Source organism: Pongo abelii, chromosome 1 (assembly GCF_028885655.2).
Source record: "Pongo abelii isolate AG06213 chromosome 1, NHGRI_mPonAbe1-v2.0_pri, whole genome shotgun sequence".
Taxonomy (NCBI): Eukaryota; Metazoa; Chordata; class Mammalia; order Primates; family Hominidae; genus Pongo; species Pongo abelii.
In genome coordinates this window covers 214,602,641-214,624,270 of record NC_071985.2, presented here as the reverse complement: position 1 = coordinate 214,624,270, position 21,630 = coordinate 214,602,641, and the positions used below count along the sequence as shown (strand labels likewise).

Below are 21,630 nucleotides of genomic sequence, written 5' to 3'. Positions count from 1 at the left end.
CAGGCTAGAGCACAGGGGTGCAACAACAGCTCTCTCGACCTCCTAGGCTCAAGGGATCCTCCTGCCTTAGCCTCCCAAGTAGCTGGGATTACAGGTGCATGCCACCACACCTGGCTAATTTTTCTATTTTTTTGTAGAGACGAGGTCTCACTATGTTGCCCAGATTGGTCTCAAAAACTCCTGGGCTGAAGTGATCCTCTCGCCTCAGACTCCCAAAGTGCTGGCATTGCAGGTGTGAGCCACTGCACCCGGCCCTCATCTCTTTCAAGATCAGGCCCATCTATGGGTCACAACTGCAACTCCAGTGCCCAGCACAGAGCCTGGCACACAGGAGGCCCCATAAATACTCACTGGATTAAAAAGGCCCAGTAAGTGTCATCTCCAGGGCCTTCTCTAGGAGATCCAATCTAGGCCAATGCAGGCCTGTCGCCTTAGATATGGCCTCCCTGTCAGCCCCTCCCTGCCAGCCTCAGTTTCCTCAAACAACCTCCACAGTCCAGGCCAACTCTGCTACTCTCTTCTCCGCACCTTGAAGCCTGGGCCTACATTGCATGGGGCAGATGATGGGAAAGTTGGTATCCACGGCTCTCCATCCCTGGGACATTGTCTTTCTGCCTAGGCCTGGCCAAGCCCCCATGGACTCTCCACCCCATCCCCATCCCCAGTGTCTGCCAGCTCTTGCTTAAGTGGAAGCCAGCAGGGGGTCTGGGCAGCAGGTCTTTGGGCACTCAGGTCAAGAGGCAGGAGGCCCAGGGGGTCTGTGTCCAGGAGAGTGTGGGGGCACCCCGGCCCAGGGTTATGTTTACAGCTTTGAGAAAAACAGCAACTCCCAAGGCTATTTTGGAAACCTAATATGTACTTTGGGTCTCTCCACTGTTTATTCCAAGTGACTGTGCTGCCCTGGAGGTAAATGTAGGGCACCTCAGGGTAAGTATCTCCCACATACTTACCCGCAGCCGCCCTGGAGCCAGCTGCCTGGGAGCCCAGATTTTCCTTATCATGAGCAGCCTGACAAAATGAGGGGCTGGCAGCCAGGCAGAGCCCACCAGGCGAGAGTCAGCACACCTGGGTTGAAAGCAAGGCTCTGCGGCCTTAAGCCAAGTCACTTTCCTAGGGCTCAGTCTCCTCACCTGTAAAATGGGTGTGAATGACCCCACCTGGATTAAATGAGGATGGGCAAACACAAACTGGCTGCAGGTGGGGCAAAAAAAAAAAAGCACAGAACACAGGATTCTAGGACATCAGACGGGGACATCCAGGTCATTCATAAATGAGAAGTCTAAAGTTCAGAGGTGGGAGGTGATATGTCCAAGGTCCCACACAGGCAGCAGCTGGCTCAGTGCAACTCCAGAGACTAGGAGCTGCCTGCCAGCCACTGGTAAGGAGAGGAGAACATTCCAGAGCAATCTCCAGGAGGGAAGAGGGAAGAGTGACAAGGACCCAGCTAACAAAAGACATGTGGGGCTTGTGCAACCAAGGATGGGTGACAGGGCAACGGCCACCTGTCTGTGCAGCGCCGTCATTGTCCTCACTGGCTGGGAAGGGGCAGGTTCCAGCGCAGCTGAGATAGGTAATTAGACTGCAAACACGCGCACCAAAAGAATTAGTGACTAAATACAGCTCAAGGGGACGGACTCATTACTTAATCCCAGGCTCCTGTCATCATGGCGGGCCCTGGCATTCCACCTGATGTGAACCAGTGGGGAGTGTGGAGGCTGGGCACCAGGCAACCCCACAACACACAAACAAGAGTGTTCCTCCCACATACCCATTGGGCTGGAGAGAGAAGTCAGTCCCCTTAAGATGAGAGGGGGAATGAAATGGAGCCAAGCCTCCCAGGGACCCTTCCATGACTGCAAAGCCCCTCGGAGGGCATCTTTATTGGAGTTTGTCATCTCCTCACCCTCATTCTGCTGATGGGGAAACTGAGGCTCACCAAGGTGCAGTGACTCATCCAGGGTCACATAATCATAACAGCATTATGGAGGCTCCCATTGGCCTGGCCCAGCTGCCACTGGAGAGCAGAGCCTTGGGGCTCTCAGATGGATGGAGGGTCCTCTGAGGGGAATCCCTCAGGCGCTGTCCAGATGCTGCCAGGTACCCCACACAGGGGAGGAAGAGGGTCACTAGCCCCAGCTATGCAAAAGAACTTGCACCAGCACAGCCTCTCTTCTCAACTCCAACCCAGCAGGGGCTCTCTTCCCCCTGAGATTTGGGCCTCCAGCCACAGGATTCCCAGCCCGGACTCAGCAAAAAGCCAAAAAGGAGATGGTCCAGGCCAGCGCGGCGAGAAGAAGCCAGCCTGGGGCAAAGTGGGAGGCCACTTGCAGCCATCCCCTGTCCCTTATCCCAAAACACTTTGATGTCAGGCAGAGCTGGGATGGGTGTCCAACTCAGCCGCTCCCCAGCTGGTGATCTGCTAAGGCGACTTTACCTCTCTGAGCCTCAGTGTCCTCATCTGTAAAATGGGAATAACAATAGTACCCTACACCTCCCTGGGTGGTGAAGACCCCATAAGATCATAAACATCGGTGCCTAACATCATTTTGCTCCTCCTAGTGAGCAAGCCCCACCTCTAGCTGCTGGGAAGGCTGGGAGGGAGGCTACTGGGAGGGCTGCTACAGCGTCCAGGGCCCCGGGCTTGGCTGAGCTGCACCATGCTTCCCCTTAGTGGCTCTGTCTCTGGGTTCCCTCTCCCATGCTGGGACTGGGGAACTGTCTGGTATCCAGAGTGACCAAGTGCCCAGCACACCGTAGGCCCTCAACCGCTATTGACTGGATGAATGAGCTTGTGAGCTGGAGCCACTGGGCATAACCACCAGCAGGCCTTGGGGGAAGCCCAGCTCTGCCTGTGCTGACTTACTGTGTGGCCTTGAGCCCATCCCTGCACCTCTCTAGACCTTCTGCACAAGGAAGCTCTGACCACACCAGGGACTGAGACTCCCCCACCTCACACCTAGGGAGACCCTGCAGGGAGGGTGGCCAGAGGACAGCCTGCCCAGTGGGGAGCCCCCTCCCAACTGGCCTGGCCCCCCAGGGACAGACAGCAGGGGCCACGCCCACCCCTGCAGGCCCTCAAAGGCAGTAGGCAGTCTCCTCCTGGTGATTTTGCCTTGGGACAGATGGGACACAGTGTGGTATCTGTCAGGCCAGATGGCCTGGTTGGCCCCAGGGGCCGGGACACCAGCTGGGAGTCCAGCCCTGGCAGGCAACACTGCTTAACCCCTTCTTGCCCCAGCCACAGGAGCTAGTGTCCCCCTGGCAACTTAATTACTGGTGTACACTCAGGCCTCCTGTCCTCTCCCCTTGGAGGTGAGGGGCCTCCCTGGCGCCTCTAGGGCCAAAAGGGAGTCTGGGAGGCTGTGGGAGAGAGGAAGCCACACAGTGGGTGGGAGCGGAGGAGATGCCACTGCTTGGCCCTGAGGGCAGCCCAGGACCGCCAGGAATCTGCCAACCCAGGGAACCAGCAGGCAGGAGCACTGATTCCAGGCCAGGGAGCCCTCTGGGGCCACATGGGGCTGGCTGTTCTGCTTCCAGGACATCTGTCTGCGGCAGGGACCACCAGGCCAAGAGGCCACCGGCCACCTTTATCAAGCCCCCTGCCCAAACCATAGAAACACCATTGCCACACGAAGGAGGACACCCGACTCGGACAGGCTGGCTGAATTGCTGTGGACATGTTGCTCAACCTCTCTGGGCCTCAGTTTCCCCATCAGGAAAGATGGGACCAGAGTGATCCCTGGGATTCAGGCCACTTCTGGCTCAGAGGGCTCCCTGACTCCTAGAAAAGGAATGTGCCTCCCTCCCAGAAACTTGTGGGATACTACAGGGACCAGCCAGATCTTTTCCGCATGAAGATTGTGTCTCAACTTGTATCTGAGTCAAGGCACAGTCTCTCAGGAAGTAGAGAAAAGGGAGATTGTAGGTGGGAAGAGGGTACACAGCAAGGTAACGGTGCTGCCTTGAGAACAACCAAGCAATTGATGTCCAACCACTCTTCCTCTGTGAAAGGCTAAACAAAGGGGGAAATGCAGCAGTAGGGATCATGGTTAGACACCAGGAAGCACTTCCCAATGGAAAAGGCCACAAGGACACTGGACAGCCTGTCTCAGAAAGGGCTCTGGAATGTGCTTCCTAGGCAGTAAGATCTTCAGGCAGGATTTGCAATGGTCCTAGCCCCAAGATGAGGAAGAAACAGATGACCTCTGGAGACCCCTGGAGGAAAAGAAGCCAGTGTCCAGTAGGGTAAAGTAAACAGGGCCTTGGAGTCTCTCCCCTCAGGGGCTCAGCCAACCTGCTGTTCCAGACGCGGGAGGGTGTCATCTCAGGGCAGAGCATGGCGAAGCCTGGCCCCAGTCTGGGGCCTGCATGCTGGTTCAGTAGACACCTCTGGAAGTCTCTCAGAACAGAGGCTGCCAGCAACTCCTGAAAACCCAAGAACACATCAAAACAGCAGAAGAGGGAAGAGCTAGGTAAGGGGGCTGCCGGCCAGGAGTGAGAACTGTCTGTTGACACAGCAGAGAAGCAGAAACATGGGGCTGGGACCTACAGACCTGACTCTGAGCCCTAGCTCCACCACTCGCCCCGTGCAACTTTGGGCAAGTCACTGCCCCTCTCTGACAAAAGGGAGAGAAAATGTCTAACCAATCTCTAAGGACTCTTCCAGCCCTGATTTAACAGTCATTTGGCAAGTTCCCCAGATTCCGCAAGCTCCCAGTTCATGCAGCATCATCCCCAAAGCCCAAGCGTAGGGCCTGAGCACCGTGGCCCAGAAAAGGATGGATGGATGGATAGACTGATGGACAAATGGATGGATGGATGGATGGATGAATGGATGGATGGATGGATGGACAGACGGACAGACAGACAGATGGATGGAAGAATGAATGATCAAGTAGGGTAATCCTGGGAAAGAAGAGCAGAAGGTCCTAGGTGTCCCCTGGGATGATTCCTTACACCTGCCCACAAGGCCTCCCTGGAATCACTTGCCAGTGATACAGACCCTCCAGTATCCAAATCCCTTCTTTAACTTGTACGTACATGTGCAAATACCTACACATGCAGATACAAATACACAACACAGGCTCAAAGCAGTGACCCAACTCTGAATCCTGAGAAGAGAAAGCTCCAGGTTCCCCACAAAAGCCATGAGGTTTATCTGCTCCAGTCTGATTCTAGGGTATCTTGGCTTTTAGAATTCCCTTTCCAAAGCTGGGTGCAACACGAGACTCTAGTGGTGGAACCCAGTGGTGATCTTGGAAGCCAAAGAGACCTGAGGTCACATGCCCACTCTGCCACTCTCTAGCTTTGACAAGGAACAAGTCATTTTACCTGGCACGACTCAGTTTTCTCATCTGTACAATGGACATACCCACAGCCACCTTGCTGGAGTGGTGCAATGTTCCAGAGAACACATGTGTGCGGCTTCAAACACTGCAGTGGGCATACAGGGTGCTCTTGGGAAGTGAGCAAGATGGCGATAGAATTATGAGATCTTGGCTCCCTTCTTGGAGGGGCTGAGCGCAAGCCAAGCTTCCCAAGGCTTCTCTGTTTGGGCCCTGCAATCCCTTCCACCTCGTTTCCCACCTTGGGGGGTGATGTGCTTGGACTTAAACCGGGCAGAAGCTACAAAGCAGCCTTTGTCTCACAGATGAAACCCTAAACCAGCTGCCCTGACGTCAACTCTGGAAAAACAATGCCAAGCCAGCCTTCAACGTCACTCCTCTGCCAAGGTCTGGGATTGGGCCCTTCACCCACAAGGCCTCGCAAGGCAGTCTATGAAAACACAGAAACCATCTACCCATCGCCTACGGGGGCCCAGAAGGAGGAACAGCTGCCTTGCTGCTGCTGGGCACAGGGCAGGGCTTGAACCCCTGTCTTCCAACTCCCGTATCTCAGCCTGCCAGAATGAGCTCGCACGTGTGGCAGAGAGTACTTTGGGTAACAGTCTGCAAGAGGCAGGTTCGAATCCTGATCCTGGCCCTACCTCATACTGAGACCTCAGACCAGCGATGTGACCCCCTGAGGCTGCTTCCAAATCCACACAATGGGGAGGCTGAGACAGTCCATGATCCCCAGGGAGGCGGGAACAGGGAAAGACTCCCCCATTCATGCCCACATTCCATCAGGCCCTCCTAGGAGCCACAGGCTCCAGGCGACAGCCTGCACTGGACACAGCCTTGAATGCCAGGTCTTGCCTTCCCAGTCACCCTGTGCTGACAGTCTGCTCAAGAAGAGAGGGGACATGACCTCCTCTTGGCTGCCCAGGAGGCTCTACTGGGGAGAGGAAGTGCTCAGAACACAAAAGGCCAGTCTTCAGCCAAAGGGGGAGGGAGCAGGCAGTTCTCACTGTGCCGCGTTTTCTTTTTGTATGAGATGGGATGGGATGATGAGACCCACAGGGTGTTGATGAGCCTGACCCAGGAAAGGCTACCCTGTCTCCTTATCTCCGGGGTAAGCCCTGGAGCTGGAAGGCTTGAGAACTTTGCCTAGAATGTTGGAGTTGGGTGAACCATAGAGGCTGATCCTTCATTCCCCCACAAAGACTATGTTTCCAGAGCTCCTTGTCTGGGGACGTAGCCTGACGAATAGTACTTTGGGATTTGTTCATGTTTTTATATGTACAAATTGGGGCCTGGGGGCTGGTGGGAGCCAGGCCAGGGCAGGAGGAAGGGAGCGGTAACAGCCAGCAGCACATGTAGCACTCTGCAGGCAACATCAAATCCTTGCAACCTCATCAGCTAAGATTGTCATCCCCATTTTACAGATGAGAGAACTGAGGCTCAGAGCAGTAACACAACTCCAAGCAGTGTCACCTCAGAGCCAGAGCTCCCACCCAAGAGAAGGCCCAAATCACGGGCCAACAGGAAACATGAAGCAAAAGCAAATGAAGCAATTTCTTTTTAATTCCCCACAATTGAATTATGCCTTAGGGCTCAGAAAAAGAATAACCTGCAAGTTGGAGAGTCCCTCAACTTGGCATCAGGTTAATTCTGGCTCTGCCAGCAGTAGCTTGCTGAGTTCAGGCCATCAGTCTCCAAGTCAGATAAGTCCTGATGTTTTATATTATTTCTTTTTTTTTTTTTTTTTGAGATGGAGTCTCATTCTGTCACCCAGGTTGGAGTGCAGTGGCAAGATCTTGGCTCACTGCAACCTCCACCTTGTGGATTCAAGCCATTCTCCTGCCTCTGCCTCCCAAGTAGCTGAGATTACAGGCTTGTGCCACCACATCTGGCAAATTTAAGTCCTGATGTTTTAAATGCTAATATTTTATTTAAAGGTAAGTGTGAAACCAACTGCAATGTAATATTAAGACTCAGCCAGCCATGGTGGCTCACATCTGTAATCCCAGCACTTTGGGAGGCCAAGACAGGAGGATCACTTGAGGCCAGGAGTTCCAGACCAGCCCCAGCAACATAGCAAGACCCCTATCTCAACAAAAATTATTATTATTTTTTAAATGAGCTGGGTGTAGTGGTGTGTGCCTGAAGTCCTACCTCCTCAGGAGGCTGAGGCAGGAGGATTGCTTGTGCCCAAGGAGTTGAAGGATGCAGCGAGCGGTGACTGTTCAACAGCACTCCAGCCAGGGCAACAGAGCAAGATCCTGTCTTAAAAAAAAAATGTCTTTCCATATAAAAACATGTGCAAATCCCAAAGTACTATTTGTCAGGCCACATCCCCAGACAAGGAGCTCTGGAAACATGGTCTTTGTGGGGAATGAAAGATCAGCCTCTACGGTTCACCCAACTCCAACATTCTAGGCAAAGTTCTCAAGACTTCCAGCTCCAGGGCTTACCCCAGGGATAAGGAGACAGGGCAGCCTTTCCTGAGTCAGGCTCACCAACACCCTGTGGGTACCATCATCCCATCCCATCCCATACAAAAGGAAAACGAGGCACAGAGAAATGGTGCAGCCAAGCACAGGGCTGGCAGATTGGGAAAGCAGGTCAGTGTCAGCATCCCAAGACCACAAAACCAGGCCAGAGGCTGGAGAAGTGCCTTTTGAAACATGGAGACAAACCCCACGGGCAACCTCAGATGTCTCTTTTGTAGGCGGAGGGAGCTTCATCCATAGCGCCAGGGACCCAGATGTCTGGTCAAGGAGCAGGGCCCTGTCTCTGCGGACCCCACTGTACAGGCTCCGAGTCATGCCTTTGGCAGTGGCTTCTCTGCTCCAAGTGCTCTGTCCTCTGGGAGTTTTCCAAACCCCTCCTGAAAGTGCCAGCAGCCCCCAGAGGGAGCCCTGAGCTCAAGGGTTTAAGGAGAGTCCTGTGGAGGGGACAGGGTGAAAATACCTGGGTTCCGGCCCCTGCTCTGTTGCGTGACCTCAAGGTAGCTGCTCTCCTTCGCTGGGCCTCAGTTTTCTCATCTATAAAATGGTCATGAATATGCAAATAGGGGTGAGAGAGAAATAGAAACCACTAAAGAATGGCTGAAGGTCGCTTTGAAAGACAGAAGGCATACCTAACTTGGTTGGGATGTCAGGGAATGATTTTGCCTGGAAGCAGGAGGATGGATGAGATGAGCTTGAAGGGTACCTCAAGTCCTCTGGGGCATCCAGGGGATGAAAGGAAGTCACAAGTGTGAGGGAGAAGGGACAGCCAGGGCGATCAGGGGCTGGGGCGGGGAGAGGTAAGGGGAGCAGCCAAGCCTCCCCCCAGCACCCAATTCCTGACCTGTGTCTAATCCTAGGCCCTGGACCGTAATGGGGGCTGGGGAGGCTGAGGGTCCCCAGTGGCCATGAGCTCCAAACCAGCAGCTTCTCTCTCACTAGGCAGCCTCCCTTACCCCCCACCATGATGTCAAAACCCTACCCCCAGCCCCGTAGTACAAGGGGTCTGCAGTGGCCAGAGGCAGGGCAATGACCTTCAGGGCTCCAAATCCAGAGGCTCCAGACCTGTGCTCACATGCATGTATACACACACACACACACGTACATACATGCATACTCATGGGCTCACAAGGCCCCAGCAGCAAGAGCCACTCACCAGGGCCCAGCATCTGGCTGAGGGATGGGGGACAAGATGCCCCTCAGAGCTGTGCCCCAAGCAGGACGGGAGTGAGACAGCCAGCCATAAAGAGTAGAGATCAAAACAAGAAAAAAAGGAAAGAGGGAGAGGAAAGGAGAGCAAGACAGAAAATGAGAGCCAAGAAGAGCATGAGGAGGGAGGAGAGGACAAGACAGGGAAGAAGCAAGCACAGGACAGGCCAAGTTCTGGCAGTGCCAGGCTCAAGCCCGGGCACCAGGAGCAGCTCCACACTGTGTTCTGCACAGCAGCTCAACTCCAGGCCCTTGTACAAGCTGTCCTCTCTATCTGGAACACCCTCTCTCCTTCTCTTCCACTCTTACTGAACCTTCCAAATACAACCTAGGTGATGTCACCTCCAGGAAGCCTTTCTTGATTGGCCCTATACTGGCTTGGGTACCTTCTAGAATCCCTGGGTTTTGGGCACCCCAGGGTCTCACCAGTGTTCCACCCAGACCTCCAAGACTCTCTGGTCCTGACTTTGCAACAAGCTTTCCCTAAAGCTTCCACTACCACCCCCCAAGATGGCCTTCTGCCTATTGCCACAGTGGGCCAGGAGCAAAATGGGGGTGCCAACGGGCCCTGGGAAGATAGGCTGACCCTATACAGAGAGGAGCCTGTCTGCCAGGGAATTTCACAAGGTCTACTTAGACCAGTAGCTCTTCCCCTCCTCCAAGACAGCAAACAGGCGGCAGCGAGCCAAGAACCGTCTTAAATAACTCAAGTAATAAAGATGGCCAATTAAGAGGGCGGAAGGCGCTGTCTCCACTGCAGGGGCCTCTCTCCATCGAGCAGCAGATGAGCAGGGTCTGTGTGAACACACATCCCAGAGTCGGAGCACGCAGGCCAGAGGGCGCTGAGCAAGCATCTCAGAGACAGCTCAGAGACAGGCCCCACCCCCAGCACGGCCACGTGGAGGGGCTCCTGCCAGGGCCAAGGCCCAAATGCCATTCGATTCCTGCCCAGCTCCTCTCCCCAGAACCCCCAGCCTTATTTAGTGACTTTTGCCACGGCAGCCAGAATTGGAGCACCATCATCGCACTTGCCATCCACACAACATGACCATTCCCATTTCCAGATGAGAAACGGAGGCTCAGAGAGGCAAAGTGACTCTCCCAAGGTCTCAGAGCTGACAGGCAGCAGAAATATACCTTGCAGGTTCCTCTCTTCCCAGCTTTTGGGTTCCACACAAACGTTCTGCTCTAAGCTGTCTAACAAAGCAGGTTTCTGTCCAACCTCCCATCCCAGGATCCAGGGGAGGTGTGAACGTAAAGGCAAGAGAGGACAAGGCATTGCATGGAGCTTCAAGGAGCTTCAGCCTGCATGGGAAGTTGGAAAAGAAACCGCAGTGTGGGTAGAGCTCAGGGCTCCCAAGGATTTAGTCCCCACAGGCACTCCACTTGCCAGTTTACAAAGTGCTCCACAGTTATCATTTTAGACAGTCCTCCAAACAGCCTCATGAGGTCAGATTTATTACTCCCATTTCATAGAAGTAAAAACTGAGGCTCAAGCAGGAAAGCTGCTTGCAATGGGCACGGCCCTTTCCGGTACTACCCAGGTCTAAGGTTGGAACTGGAGCCTGACTTCCTGGGGTCAGATCTGGGCTTGCCACTTTCTTTTTTTTTTTTTTTGATACGGAGTCTCACTCTGTTGCCCAGGCTGGAGTGCAGTGGCGAGATCTCGGTTCACTGCAACCTCCGCCCTCCAAGTTCAAGCCATTCTCCTGCCTCAGCTTCCTGAGTAGCTGGGATTACAGGTGCCTGCCACCATGCCCGGCTAATTTTTTTGTATTTTTTTGTAGAGGCGGGGTTTCACCATCTTGGCCAGGCTGGTCTTGAACTCCTGACCTCATGATCCACACGCCTCGGCCTCCTAAAGTGCTGGGATTACAGGCATGAGCTACCGCACCAGGCCTGGGCTTGCCACTTTCAAGGTGTCTTGGCCCAGTTCCCCCCCCTGCCTCTCTGGCTCAGTTTTAGCATCTCTAAAATGGGCTAATGATAGCACCCAAATCACAGGGTTATTAGAGCTTCCATGAGTTAAATGTTTGCAAACCGCTTTGAATGAAGCCTGGCAAAGAGTAAATGTTGTATAAATATTTAATGAAATTCATTAACTAATACATGTTTATTGTGCTCCTACTATCCACAAGCACTGTTGGAGAGGTACTGGGCACATGCTGTTGTCACGTGATGCTGCCACATGGCATGACGCATTTGTCTATGTCCCCAGATTCTGAGTTCTCGAGGGCAGGGGCCTGGCCCACGGTGGGTACTCAGCCACTGTTCTGAAACCACCACCACTTTGGCTCCTCAGACACCCACACCCAGCAGTCTCATCTTCCCCAACAAGAGGCACCAAATGATTGTAATAACTTCCCCGTTCCCTGGCAAAGTTCACAGCTCTGACTGAAAGCAAAAGCTAGGGAGACTCCAGCCCAGGGCGGAGGCGAGCTCCCAAACAGCCACCAGAATGCCCGAGGCCCTCTGCTGCTGGTGATCCGTGGATGAGAACCTCGGGCTGGCTGCTGCCCTGAGGACACTCAGGGGCCGGGCAAGATAAATGGAGCATTAATTGAGAGTCTGAGATCCACAGCCTGCCCCAGCTTTGCTAGGCAACATTTCACAGAAGTGAAAACTGAGGCTCACAGCAGGAAAGCGGCTTGCAACGGGCATGGCCCTTTCTGGGTACAGCACAGGATAAAGGTTGGATCTGGAGCCTGACTTCCAAGTTACTTCTCCTCTCTGAGCCTCAGTTTCCATCCTGCAGTGCCACCACCGGGTTTAAATGAGACCGCATGGAAATCACCAGACGGGTCATAATATGTGTTCCCTGTTCCCCAACTCCTCCCTTGCCAGCCCTGCCAGCCCCCATTGAGACCTTCTCCAAAGAGCAGGGGCCTGGACAGGCCTGCTACAGTGGCCTGGGAGCCTCATCTGCCTGCTACTGCCAGTGATTCATTTGCTTCTCAAGAAATAATTACTGTAAAGTGACAGCAGGGAGTCTTCCCAGTGCAGCAGCCGCCTCCTATTCTGCCACCCGCCATGGCAATATTGTGACAGGTGCTGGGGAGACCCCGTGCCTCCTGCCTGCCTCCTCACCCTGAGCCAGCCTTCGGCAACCTCCAGGGGCATGGGACAAGGCCACCTCCTGGGAGGAGCACTGACCTTGGGATCCAGAGACCCAGACGGACTCGTGGCGAGATCTGGGACAGATGTCTTCACCTCTCTGAACCTCTCATTTGTAAAATGAGCATAATCACTTCCCACCGTTTGGGACTGCTCTCGTAATTATCACATATTTAAAGAAGTCATCACTGCACCTAGCACAAAGTAGGTGCTCAATAAACAGGAGCATTAAGCCATATTGATTTATTTTCAAACCCTTTTGCAAAATGTTTTCCTACTGCACTGTTTTAATTGACTTTTACCTCAACCCTGGGAAGCAGAACTCTTAAGAAACCACATCCCCATTTTACAGAGCAACAAACTGAGGTGCAAGAGATTAAATGGCATACACAGAATTGTGCTACATTACGGAGAGAATGTAGTCTTCACAGGGTTGCTGGGCAAGCCCACCTTCCCACTGTCCCCATTCCCAGGTGGGCATAGTGAAGCTCAGACCACATCACAGGCAAACTCAGACCAGGACCTGGGCTCCACAGACCCTCCAGAGAACCAGGCATTGCCATTTGCCAGGTTTACTGTTGGGTGACAACTACCCTCTCTTGTACCAGGTCTAGAATGAGAAACCACATCCTACCCAGGAAGCCAAGCGGCCGGTGCCCAGTGTGGGTGGGAGGACACTCCCCTCATGGGCAGGCGGCGGAAACGTCACAAACCTTCAGCAGTCTCCCATCTGGCCTGGAATTTTCTAAGCACCTCACAGTCTGGCAATGCTCAAAGGGCTGTGCAACCCACAGATGCTGCCAGCAAAGGGCACGGGACACCCTCTCCCAGTTTCCAGCTTGGTTCTCCACCTCTGCCCACCCCACAGGGCCAGCACAGCTCCGCCTCTGTAGGGCACCCACTCTCTGCCCTGTGAAATCATTCCGAACTTGACTGTTTACACGCCCTGTGCTGTAGCTAGGCGAGCCCATCTACTTCTTCCACAACCTCTGGACACAGAGCTTAGCATCCCTGTTTTACAGATGAGAAAACTGAGGCTCGAGAGGCAGTGACTAGCCCAAGCTCACTCCGCTTTTAACTCCTGCCCTGGGGCCCCAGCACCCCACACTGCCAGGCTTGGGGGTTCATTCAAACTTTGAACTTTGGCCTAGGCCTTCTGATTCCAAATGCAGGCCTTCCCCTCCACAAACAGCCGAATCCCTGGACGTGGTCTGTGTTGTCCATCTTCTGTCCCATCCTCCTGGAGGCCTACTAGCTCACGGCAGCCAGACACAGAGGCCTCCCTGCTGCATGAGTATTTACTCAGCATGGACCTTGGCCAGGTCCCGGCTGGGATCTGCCAGTGGGAGACGAAGCCAGAGCTGGAACCGGCCCCCACAGAGCTTCCAGTCGATGCGGAGGCAGACACATGCCAGGTAGTTACAACTCCGGGTGTGGGGGGCTGTGAGGTGGGAGGTGGCGGGTGCTTAGGACTGCCTGACAGCAGAAAGTCAGGAAAAAGCAACACATCCCTAATCCTAAGCACAGGGACATGGCAGGGCTGCCTCCTTCCCGTCCCGGGCCTTCAGCCATCCGCGACATAGGAAATAAATGGAATGCCAGCCAGCCTTCACCTCTCAATGCGATCAAAAGCCAGGACTGCAAATGCAAAGCCCACAGCCTCCGGTGTCACTGACACATGGCACAGTTTAAATCAATTCTCCTGGAAGGCAACGCATCTCGTTGCAGCAAAGGGCGTGTTCAAATTCCGGGTCTACCCTTCTGTGTCCTTCAAACACGGTCATGTGTGGGGACGTGGGCCACAGGACTGAATGGAGAGCCTGGTGAGTGCATCTGCATGCGTATGTGAGTGTGTGTGTGTGCATGTACATGTGTGTGAGTGTGAGTGTGCATACACGTGGGGGGAAGGGGGATCCAGGGGCCCCGCATCCGGTCTCGTTTGCCAAGGCAAAGCCCCACCTCGCATTCCTCTGAGAAGGAATCTTCAGCGTCAGCTGTCTCCCTGCTTCCTTTTTTTTTCTGGGACCTCATTCCCCTCCCTCTAGCTTGAGGCTCTGAGAATCGCTCCCAAATTTGTCCCCAGTGAGAATGCCAACCCAGCCAAGGGATTCTGTAATATAGTTCTCAAGGGACCCGAGGCGCTAGATGGAGGGGTTTGTGTGTTTCTCTTAAAGGAAGTTGAGAGAAAGGGCTGGGGGATGGCGAGAGATTTCCGGAGGCACAAATCAACTGCTAAGAGTAGGTCAAACAGCCTTCTTAGATGCCGGACAAAGAAGCAGCCGTTTTCCCTCCACCCCCAACACCATCTCTGGCGCCTCCATGGGACAGAGAGAGCAGCGACGTGCCCTGAAATGGACTTGTTAGGCAGTCAGGGCCATGCTGAGAAATCCTTGTAAATTAAAGGAACAGACCTTGCCAGGGGAAGGGGGCTGGGCTGAGGTGGAGGTAGGTATGCCCAAAATCTGCCAAGCCCCAGGTACCTTAACACCAGACCTCATTTGTTCCTTCTCAATCCCTGGAAGAGCAACAAGATGATCCCTCTTTTACAGAGGACGAAGCGGGGAGCCCCACAGGCAGCTCAGAGAGGCCAAGCCACTAGCCCATGTTCACACAGACAGTGGCAGAGCCAGGATGCGAAACCCTTTTCCACCATCGAAGGCTGCCTCACTGGAAAATCAGAAATAAAGAATCCATATTGGTGCCAGCTTCAGATATAACGAAAGTGTCAATGGGAGTGGCAGGGAACAAAGCCCTCAGCTTTCTATTCCAGGGCAGCCTTCAGGCTTCGGGACATTCAGGAGCCAGCACCCACCTGCTTGAGGGCCCCCCTGGGGTGTGACAGGAACGGGCAGGGGACACTCCAGCTGACCCACCCACCATCCCTTTTTGGAGTCCTCCATTCCAGCCGACAGCCCAGCCCCTTCCGGCTCACAGTCAGAAATAGCTGTGACAAAAGTCCCTCCCATCCCAGAAAGTGGCTTTTTAAAAAAATGTTTAAAACAGACACACAAAAAGGTGGAAAGAACATAACAAAGCCTTGACTGCGGGCAGATGATGCGGGCATCATGTCGAGGCGGGGAGGCCAGCTCTGCACGGCAGATGGAAGGTCAGCCCAGCTCAGCACTGAGGGCCAGCCCCCCTCTGGGCCTTGGTTTCCCCACCTTTAAAATGAAAGTACTCAGCTGAATCAGCGGTTTCTTTCTCTTTAAAACAGCAGAACCCTTTTTAAAATGGAATATTTTTTGGACAATCTGGGAGTCAGAGAGGCATGGAGCTATGGTGGGCAACATGGCTCAAATCTCAGGTACTCAGCCTCCCACTGTCCCCCAAGTCTCCCAAGGCGCCCTGCTGTGGACTCCAGGGCTCTAAAAAGCCCACCTGAAAGCCACCAGGCTGAATGATCACAGTGGTCTCTCCAGGCTCCCAAACCACCCTCCAATCACCCCAGGCACCAGGAAAAAAAGAAACCTAGCCTCCAGGCTGACTTCAACTGGGGGGCGCATACACTCAGACACTCGCACGGGGGGAGCCAGGCCAGCCAGCTGCAAATCACACTAGGCCTGAGGGGGCCAGGATGGCTGGACGGGCTTCTGGACAGGGACACCAGGCCCCCAAAAGAGTCACCCTGTTTGACGGGCAGCTAGGCCAGCACTACCAGCGCCGGGCAACTTCCTCTACCAGCCCAGGGCAACTTTCCCTACCAGCCCATGGCAACTTCGTGGCAGCTGCCAGGCTGGAGGGACCTTTTTCTTGACAACCTTAAAGCTTTCCTGCATCCTTCCTTGGAGCCAATGAAGACAGGGGAAATGGTTGAACCGGTTAAGCCTGGGGATGGGATGGCCAGCACTGCCTATGCCTGGAGCCTGGACCCTAGTTATCTGGGGCAGAGGCAGGAGAGGGAAGGGGAAGCCCAGAACAGAGAAAGACTTCAGCAAACACAGTGTGGTCTCCAGAGGCAGAAAGATCAGCCACGACACGGGCCTCTTGGAGTCACTGACCTAAAGTAGAGCGCGAGCTGAGAGAGATCACCTACAGGAACTCCTGCGTGTAAAGGTGGAGGAGCTGAGGCCCAGAGAGGGCAGAAGTTGGCAAGAGGTCACACAGCACCTATTGGCAGAGCTGGACCTAAAGTCCAGGTCTCCTGGATGCCAACTCAGGGAACTCTCCACTGTTGAGTTCAGATAAACTCAGTGGGAATCTCCAGGGAAAAGCCCCCAGCTTGCAAAGTCAGAACAGGATATTTTAGTGGCCCTGGGTGGTGACAGAGTAGAGATGTTTGTTTTGGTTTCCAAATCAACGCTTGACAACCTTGTCCTTATTGCGGCTTCAGCGACCACATTTCCCACGTGGTAAAGACCTGGTTGGGCCAAGGGAAAACCAAAGCAGTGGTGACTGGGGCCAGGACCCAGGCACCCCAGGCCAGGGGCTCTGGTTTGGGTTGGTGTTTCCAAAGCACAGTTTGTGGACCACTGATGGCACATGAGATGATGCTCAGTGGTATACAGTTGACATTTTAAATTTAAAATACATTGAATAGCTGGGTGGATTCATAAACACAATATGGTCTACACTACAGAGGAATATTTTTAGCTATAAAAAGGAACAGCCTATGAATACATGCTACAACATGGATGAACTTCAAAAAAAATTCTCTAAGTGAAAAAAGCCAAACACAAAAGACTGAAGAGTGTGTGATTCTATTTCTATGAAATGTCCGGAAAAGGCCAATTTCTAGAAACAGAGCAGGTCAGTGATTACCTGGGCTGGGCTTGGAATTGGAATTTTCTGTAAATGGACATGAAGGATCTTTTGGGGGGCTGATGCAATGCTCTAAAACGGGATTGTGGTAATGACTGCACAACTCTGTGAATTTACTCATCTTTGACTTGTACGTTTAAAATGGGCAGTTTTTGTGATATGCAAGTTGTACCTCAATGAAGTTGTTAAAATATTTTATGTAAGTAATAGCACAGGCGGTAGTACATGAACGTGGCCAGAAATCATGGAGGTGGAACTCAACAAGCCTCCGGCTTGAAGATCGCTGAGCCTCGCAGCCCAAGTTGTCCTTTGGGGAAGCAAGTGGGGGTCTCTGGAACTGCAGCTTCCTCCAGGTGGACCAGGGGAAACCCTGGAACCTTTCCCTTCTGGGTTAGGCTCCTTCTGGGCATCATTGCTTGGAGTTCTGTGATAGACATCCTGGGATGATTTAAAGCCCTTCATGGACACAACAGTCCAGGCAGACACCTGGGTCTCATCCCTTAGACGGTGACTTCTCTTATGGCCAGGGGATCAGAAGTGGGCTGGGAGCTCAAACTCAGATTTATATATTGCCAAGGCTGGGAAGACCCTTTGAGATCATCTAGCCCAGTGGTTTTTCAACTTTTTAAAAAATGTTTATCAAATGTCTACCCTCCTCCCCAAAGAAAATTCTTAGGAGATACCCAAAACTTACTACTAACAAGTTAGCATGTTAGTAGAACCCAATGAGTTAATATTAAGAACTTAAAGGTGGGTGAGCACATTTTTATCACTGTATTAACGTCTTAATGTTCTTTTAAATGATCATTTTTATTAGATATTCAAGGAACCCCTAAAGCATCTCTAAGAAAGCCTGGGGTTTCAAGGACCGCAATTCTAGCCCCCCTACCTCACTTCACAGATGGGGAAACTGAGGCCCCGGGAAAGGAGTATCCCTGCTTTGGAAAAATTCAACATGAGTCTTGAGTCAACTTCAAAAAATAAATGGAAGAAGAGGTGTGCACGCATCCCAGAAGGGCGGGAAGAGAGACGCCTGCACTCCACCTGTCTCAGCAGCACCGTCTCATTCCAGGCCAGTGCCAGAAGCTGACATCACACCCCACGCCCTGGGTGCAACTTGAATAGATCATTGCTCAATGCCAACCCATCTCCCTCCAAGACTGGGCACGGTTTTTCCATCACTTTAGTAGCCAGGTCCAAAAAGCACACACAATAAAACAAACACAACACAAGCCTGAGGCATGACGACACAATCAACAGTGGCAGACAGGAGAGCCCGGCCCATCCCTCCCCAGTTTCACCATTGAGAGCAAGTGCCTGCTTCCCTAGCCTGCCCTAATGACGTTGACCATGAGGGGTGGCAAGGTGGCCTCCCTGTGGCAAGGCACCACGCGGGCCATTCTCAACTCCTCCAGAGAAACAGGTAACTCAGGAGAGAAGCCCGTCTCCCAGTGGAGTGTAAGACCTACCCCCAGGAAGCTAGGCGCCGCATGAGAGAGCTTGAGGACTCTCAGCATTTCTACTCCCTGCTAGCTTCACAAAGTGCCTATCATCTTTAATAACATCAACCTGATTACTTTATACCTCCCAAAGAGCATCACCATCCTGCTCTCTCCTCGAGCAACTGTGGGCAGATTTTATTATTCCCATTTCTCTGATGAGCAAACAGGCTTTCAAGTGATTTGATAATCTCACCAGCAGGTATAAGGCTGGCATTTGAATCCTACCCAGTTGCTAGACTGTCCAATGGGAGAATAAGGAAGGAGACCTATGCCCAGCTCCCTGGACAGACCTTTAGAGATGGAAGGAAGGGTCCTTCTCAGTACATCCTCCAAGCCCTGGAGTTCAGAGCCAATAGCTCCAAATGGAAGGCTGCCTGTGCCTGGAACAGCGACTGCCAGGGCCAGAGGGCCCCTTCCCCAGCCAGGCCTGAGATGCCAAAGACAGACCCTTCTCCTCTTATGGGAAGAGGAGGAGGATAGGAGACCCCTCTCCTCTTATCGGAAAGCCAAGCAGACAGTATTGTCGGCCAGACTGCAGACAGGAAGCAATGACAGTTTCCCAGCTGGGGAATCTGGGCTGGGCAGGAATGCACTGGCCAGTCTTGCAGAGTCTGGACCCCAGTTCTAGCCAGAGATGGTGGTCTCAGTCCATTCAATGTCCAGTCTCCAGCCCAACATTATCTTCTCCTGGGGGCTTTTAAGGCTGAGTTTGTTAGGGCTCAATAAACCATGAGACTCAGGGAGTGGGGAGAAGAGGGATGAAAGGAGGCATTTTATAAAAGCTTGTGAGCAGCCTGCTGTAGTTGTGGTTATCCAACCCAGCAAGCTGGACCTTACTGAGCTGGAGCAAGACGGCAGACACTGGCCCCAGGGGGTAGGGGCAGATCCATCCATTTTCAAAAACGTGATCTCATTTAATTCAAGAAATAAAAAGGCAGTGGGTTGGTTAGAGTTTTTCTTTTCATATGTTGAGGGAGGGGAGCCTATTTCCTACTTCCTTGGTAAAAATACTTATGCTAGGAGACAGACTAGCCAGGAGTGGTTAAAATCTCTGGTTGAAATCCTGGTTTCACCACTTACTCGCCAAGCCACTTAGGCAAATCATTTAGCATTTCTGCACCTCGGTTTCCTCATCTGCAAGATGAGGATAAGACTGCCTTACACAATACGCTGTATTGTGCTGAGAATTAAATGAGATCGCATAAAACACAGATAGTTATTATGTCACCTAGAAAACAATGTGCCTAACCAGTGACAGCATCGAGGTGGCCCCCATGGTAGCCAGCGCCCGCCCCCATCCTGGGATCTAGATAACTGGGCCTTCCTGGCGTAAGACGCTCTGCAAACACAGCTTCCAGCCCACCTGCCAGTACCAGCTGCCCGCCCGGCCCCCGTCCCGCACACGCATTCCGCGGCAGCCTGGACCTGGGCGCCCCCTCCCAGGGCGGGGGGGGAGGGGCGGCCACTCACCTCCGCTTGTACTCGTCGCGCTCGCGCTTCACCTTGGCCAGCACGTTGTAGAGCGCGCGGATCTCCGGCGTGATGGTGTCGATCTGCACGCCCACGCCGTCGGGGTGCACCCACGACACGCCGGGGCCCTGCACGGTCTCCACGCCGCCGCCGCCCGTGCGCCGCACCTGCGTGTAGCTCCAGATGGTCCCGGGCAGGCGGCCGTAGTGCTGCGGGTGCGAGCTGCCGCCGGGGGGCAGGCCGCCCAGGGCCACGGCATTGGCGTTGGCGCCGGCCGCCGCGCCGCTGCTGAGCCCGTGCCCGCCGCCGGGCGCCGGGGGCCACAGCAGCTCGGGCCCGGTCTGCACGGCCTGCTCGCGGGAGAAGGTCTTGTAGCGCAGCCGCCGCTCGCGCTCGCTCTGCTGCTGCTCCAGCTGCTTCTCCAGCAGCCGGTTGCGCCGCTCCAGCTCGTGCACCTTAGCCAGGAAGCAGCGGAAGCGCACGTTGAGCCCCTTCAAGAGGTGGATGTTGGAGCCCAGGTCGTCCCGCAGCGCCGCCGTCACCGGCGACGGACCCGGCCCGGCCCCGCCGCCGCCGCCGCCCCCGCCAGGGCAGCCCCCGCCGCCGCCGCCCGGCGGGCAGCCGAAGGCCAAGGCCATCTCCCCGAACAGCAGCGAGTTCACCATGCGCCGGCTGCGCGGCTCAGGGCCCCGGGCCCGCGGCTCCAGGTGCGGCTCCAGCTCCGGGCAGGGCTCCCGGCGCGGCCGGGCCAGGGTAGGCGCGGGCTCCAGCGCGGCCGGCCGGGCGGTTCCAGATGCGCGCCAGATGCGGCCTCCGCAGCGACGGCGGGACGGATGGCCCCGGATGCGGGCGCCGAGGCGAGAGAGGGCACTCGGCCGCTCCTCGGGACGCGGTGGAGGCCGCGGTATCTGCGCGGGGCCAGAAGGGTCGCGGGTCGCACCGCCCGGGCTGTCAGAGACGCTGTGGAGGGGCCGCGGCAGCCGCACGCAGAGGACTCTCGGCCGGCACTGCCCCCTCTGCGGCGGGCCCCGCCCACTGCAGACACTGGCCCCGCCCCCGCCGCGGCCCCGCCCACCCCTCCTCCCTCTGCGGCGTTCCCGGAGCCCGAGGCTCCGCCCCACGAGGCCCGCAGCGCCGGGCCCCACCCACAGACCCTCGGCTCCGCCCACCTCCGGGTTCTCCCGCTTTCTCTGCAGCATAGACTCCGCCCAGCTCCCCGGCGGGGCCACGCCCTCTCCTGCGTCTGGTGCTGCCTCCCCACCGGGTGCCGATTCTCTGCTGGGGGACCCGGACCGCAGAGCTGCACCAGGGACCGTGTTAGCTGGAACTGCCGCAGAGCCAGCCGGGCCTCTTAAAGGGGCCAGCAGCCTCGGCAACGCTCGCTTTCCACTTTTTAGGGCGCTCCTCTCCCACGTCGCCTGCCGAGAGGGCTCCGTTTCTCTGTCCTCTCCGCCCGCAATGCCCTTGGCCCCAAATTCGTTCGGATGTGGGCGACCGCGGCTGGAAGGGCTGGGGGACCACAGTATCCGAAGGTGCATCGGCACCCCACCCCCACTCTAGCCTGGGGAGGCCCAGATCGACCTTCCGGGGATAAGGCGGCGCCTAGGCCGGCACGTGCCCCACGCTGCGGACCCGGGGGTGGGCTCCTCGGATGCTAGCTGCGGGCCTTGTCCTCTCGAGATCGGCCCGGGCACAGCCAAGCCCGCTGGTTCCCCCGCCCACTGAGGAGCCGAGAAGCACGGGGGT

At 54.9% G+C, this 21,630-nt stretch overlaps 1 protein-coding gene across 2 annotated transcripts in view; it reads right to left on the bottom strand.

Annotated features, from left to right (window-relative positions):
• The window catches only part of IFFO2 (intermediate filament family orphan 2), a 51,752-nt gene extending 30,859 nt beyond the window's left edge, over positions 1 to 20,893 (bottom strand). Inside the window, exon 1 of one of the 2 annotated variants that reach the window (XM_024251158.3) lies at positions 19,885 to 20,893. In XM_024251158.3, the coding sequence (XP_024106926.1) occupies positions 19,885 to 20,549 (665 nt within the window). In that variant the 5' untranslated portion in view covers positions 20,550 to 20,893. The remainder of the gene's footprint in view (positions 1 to 19,884) is intronic. The other variant, XM_054540809.2, reaches the window with a different exon arrangement.
• Positions 20,894 to 21,630: the final 737 nt, after the last annotated feature.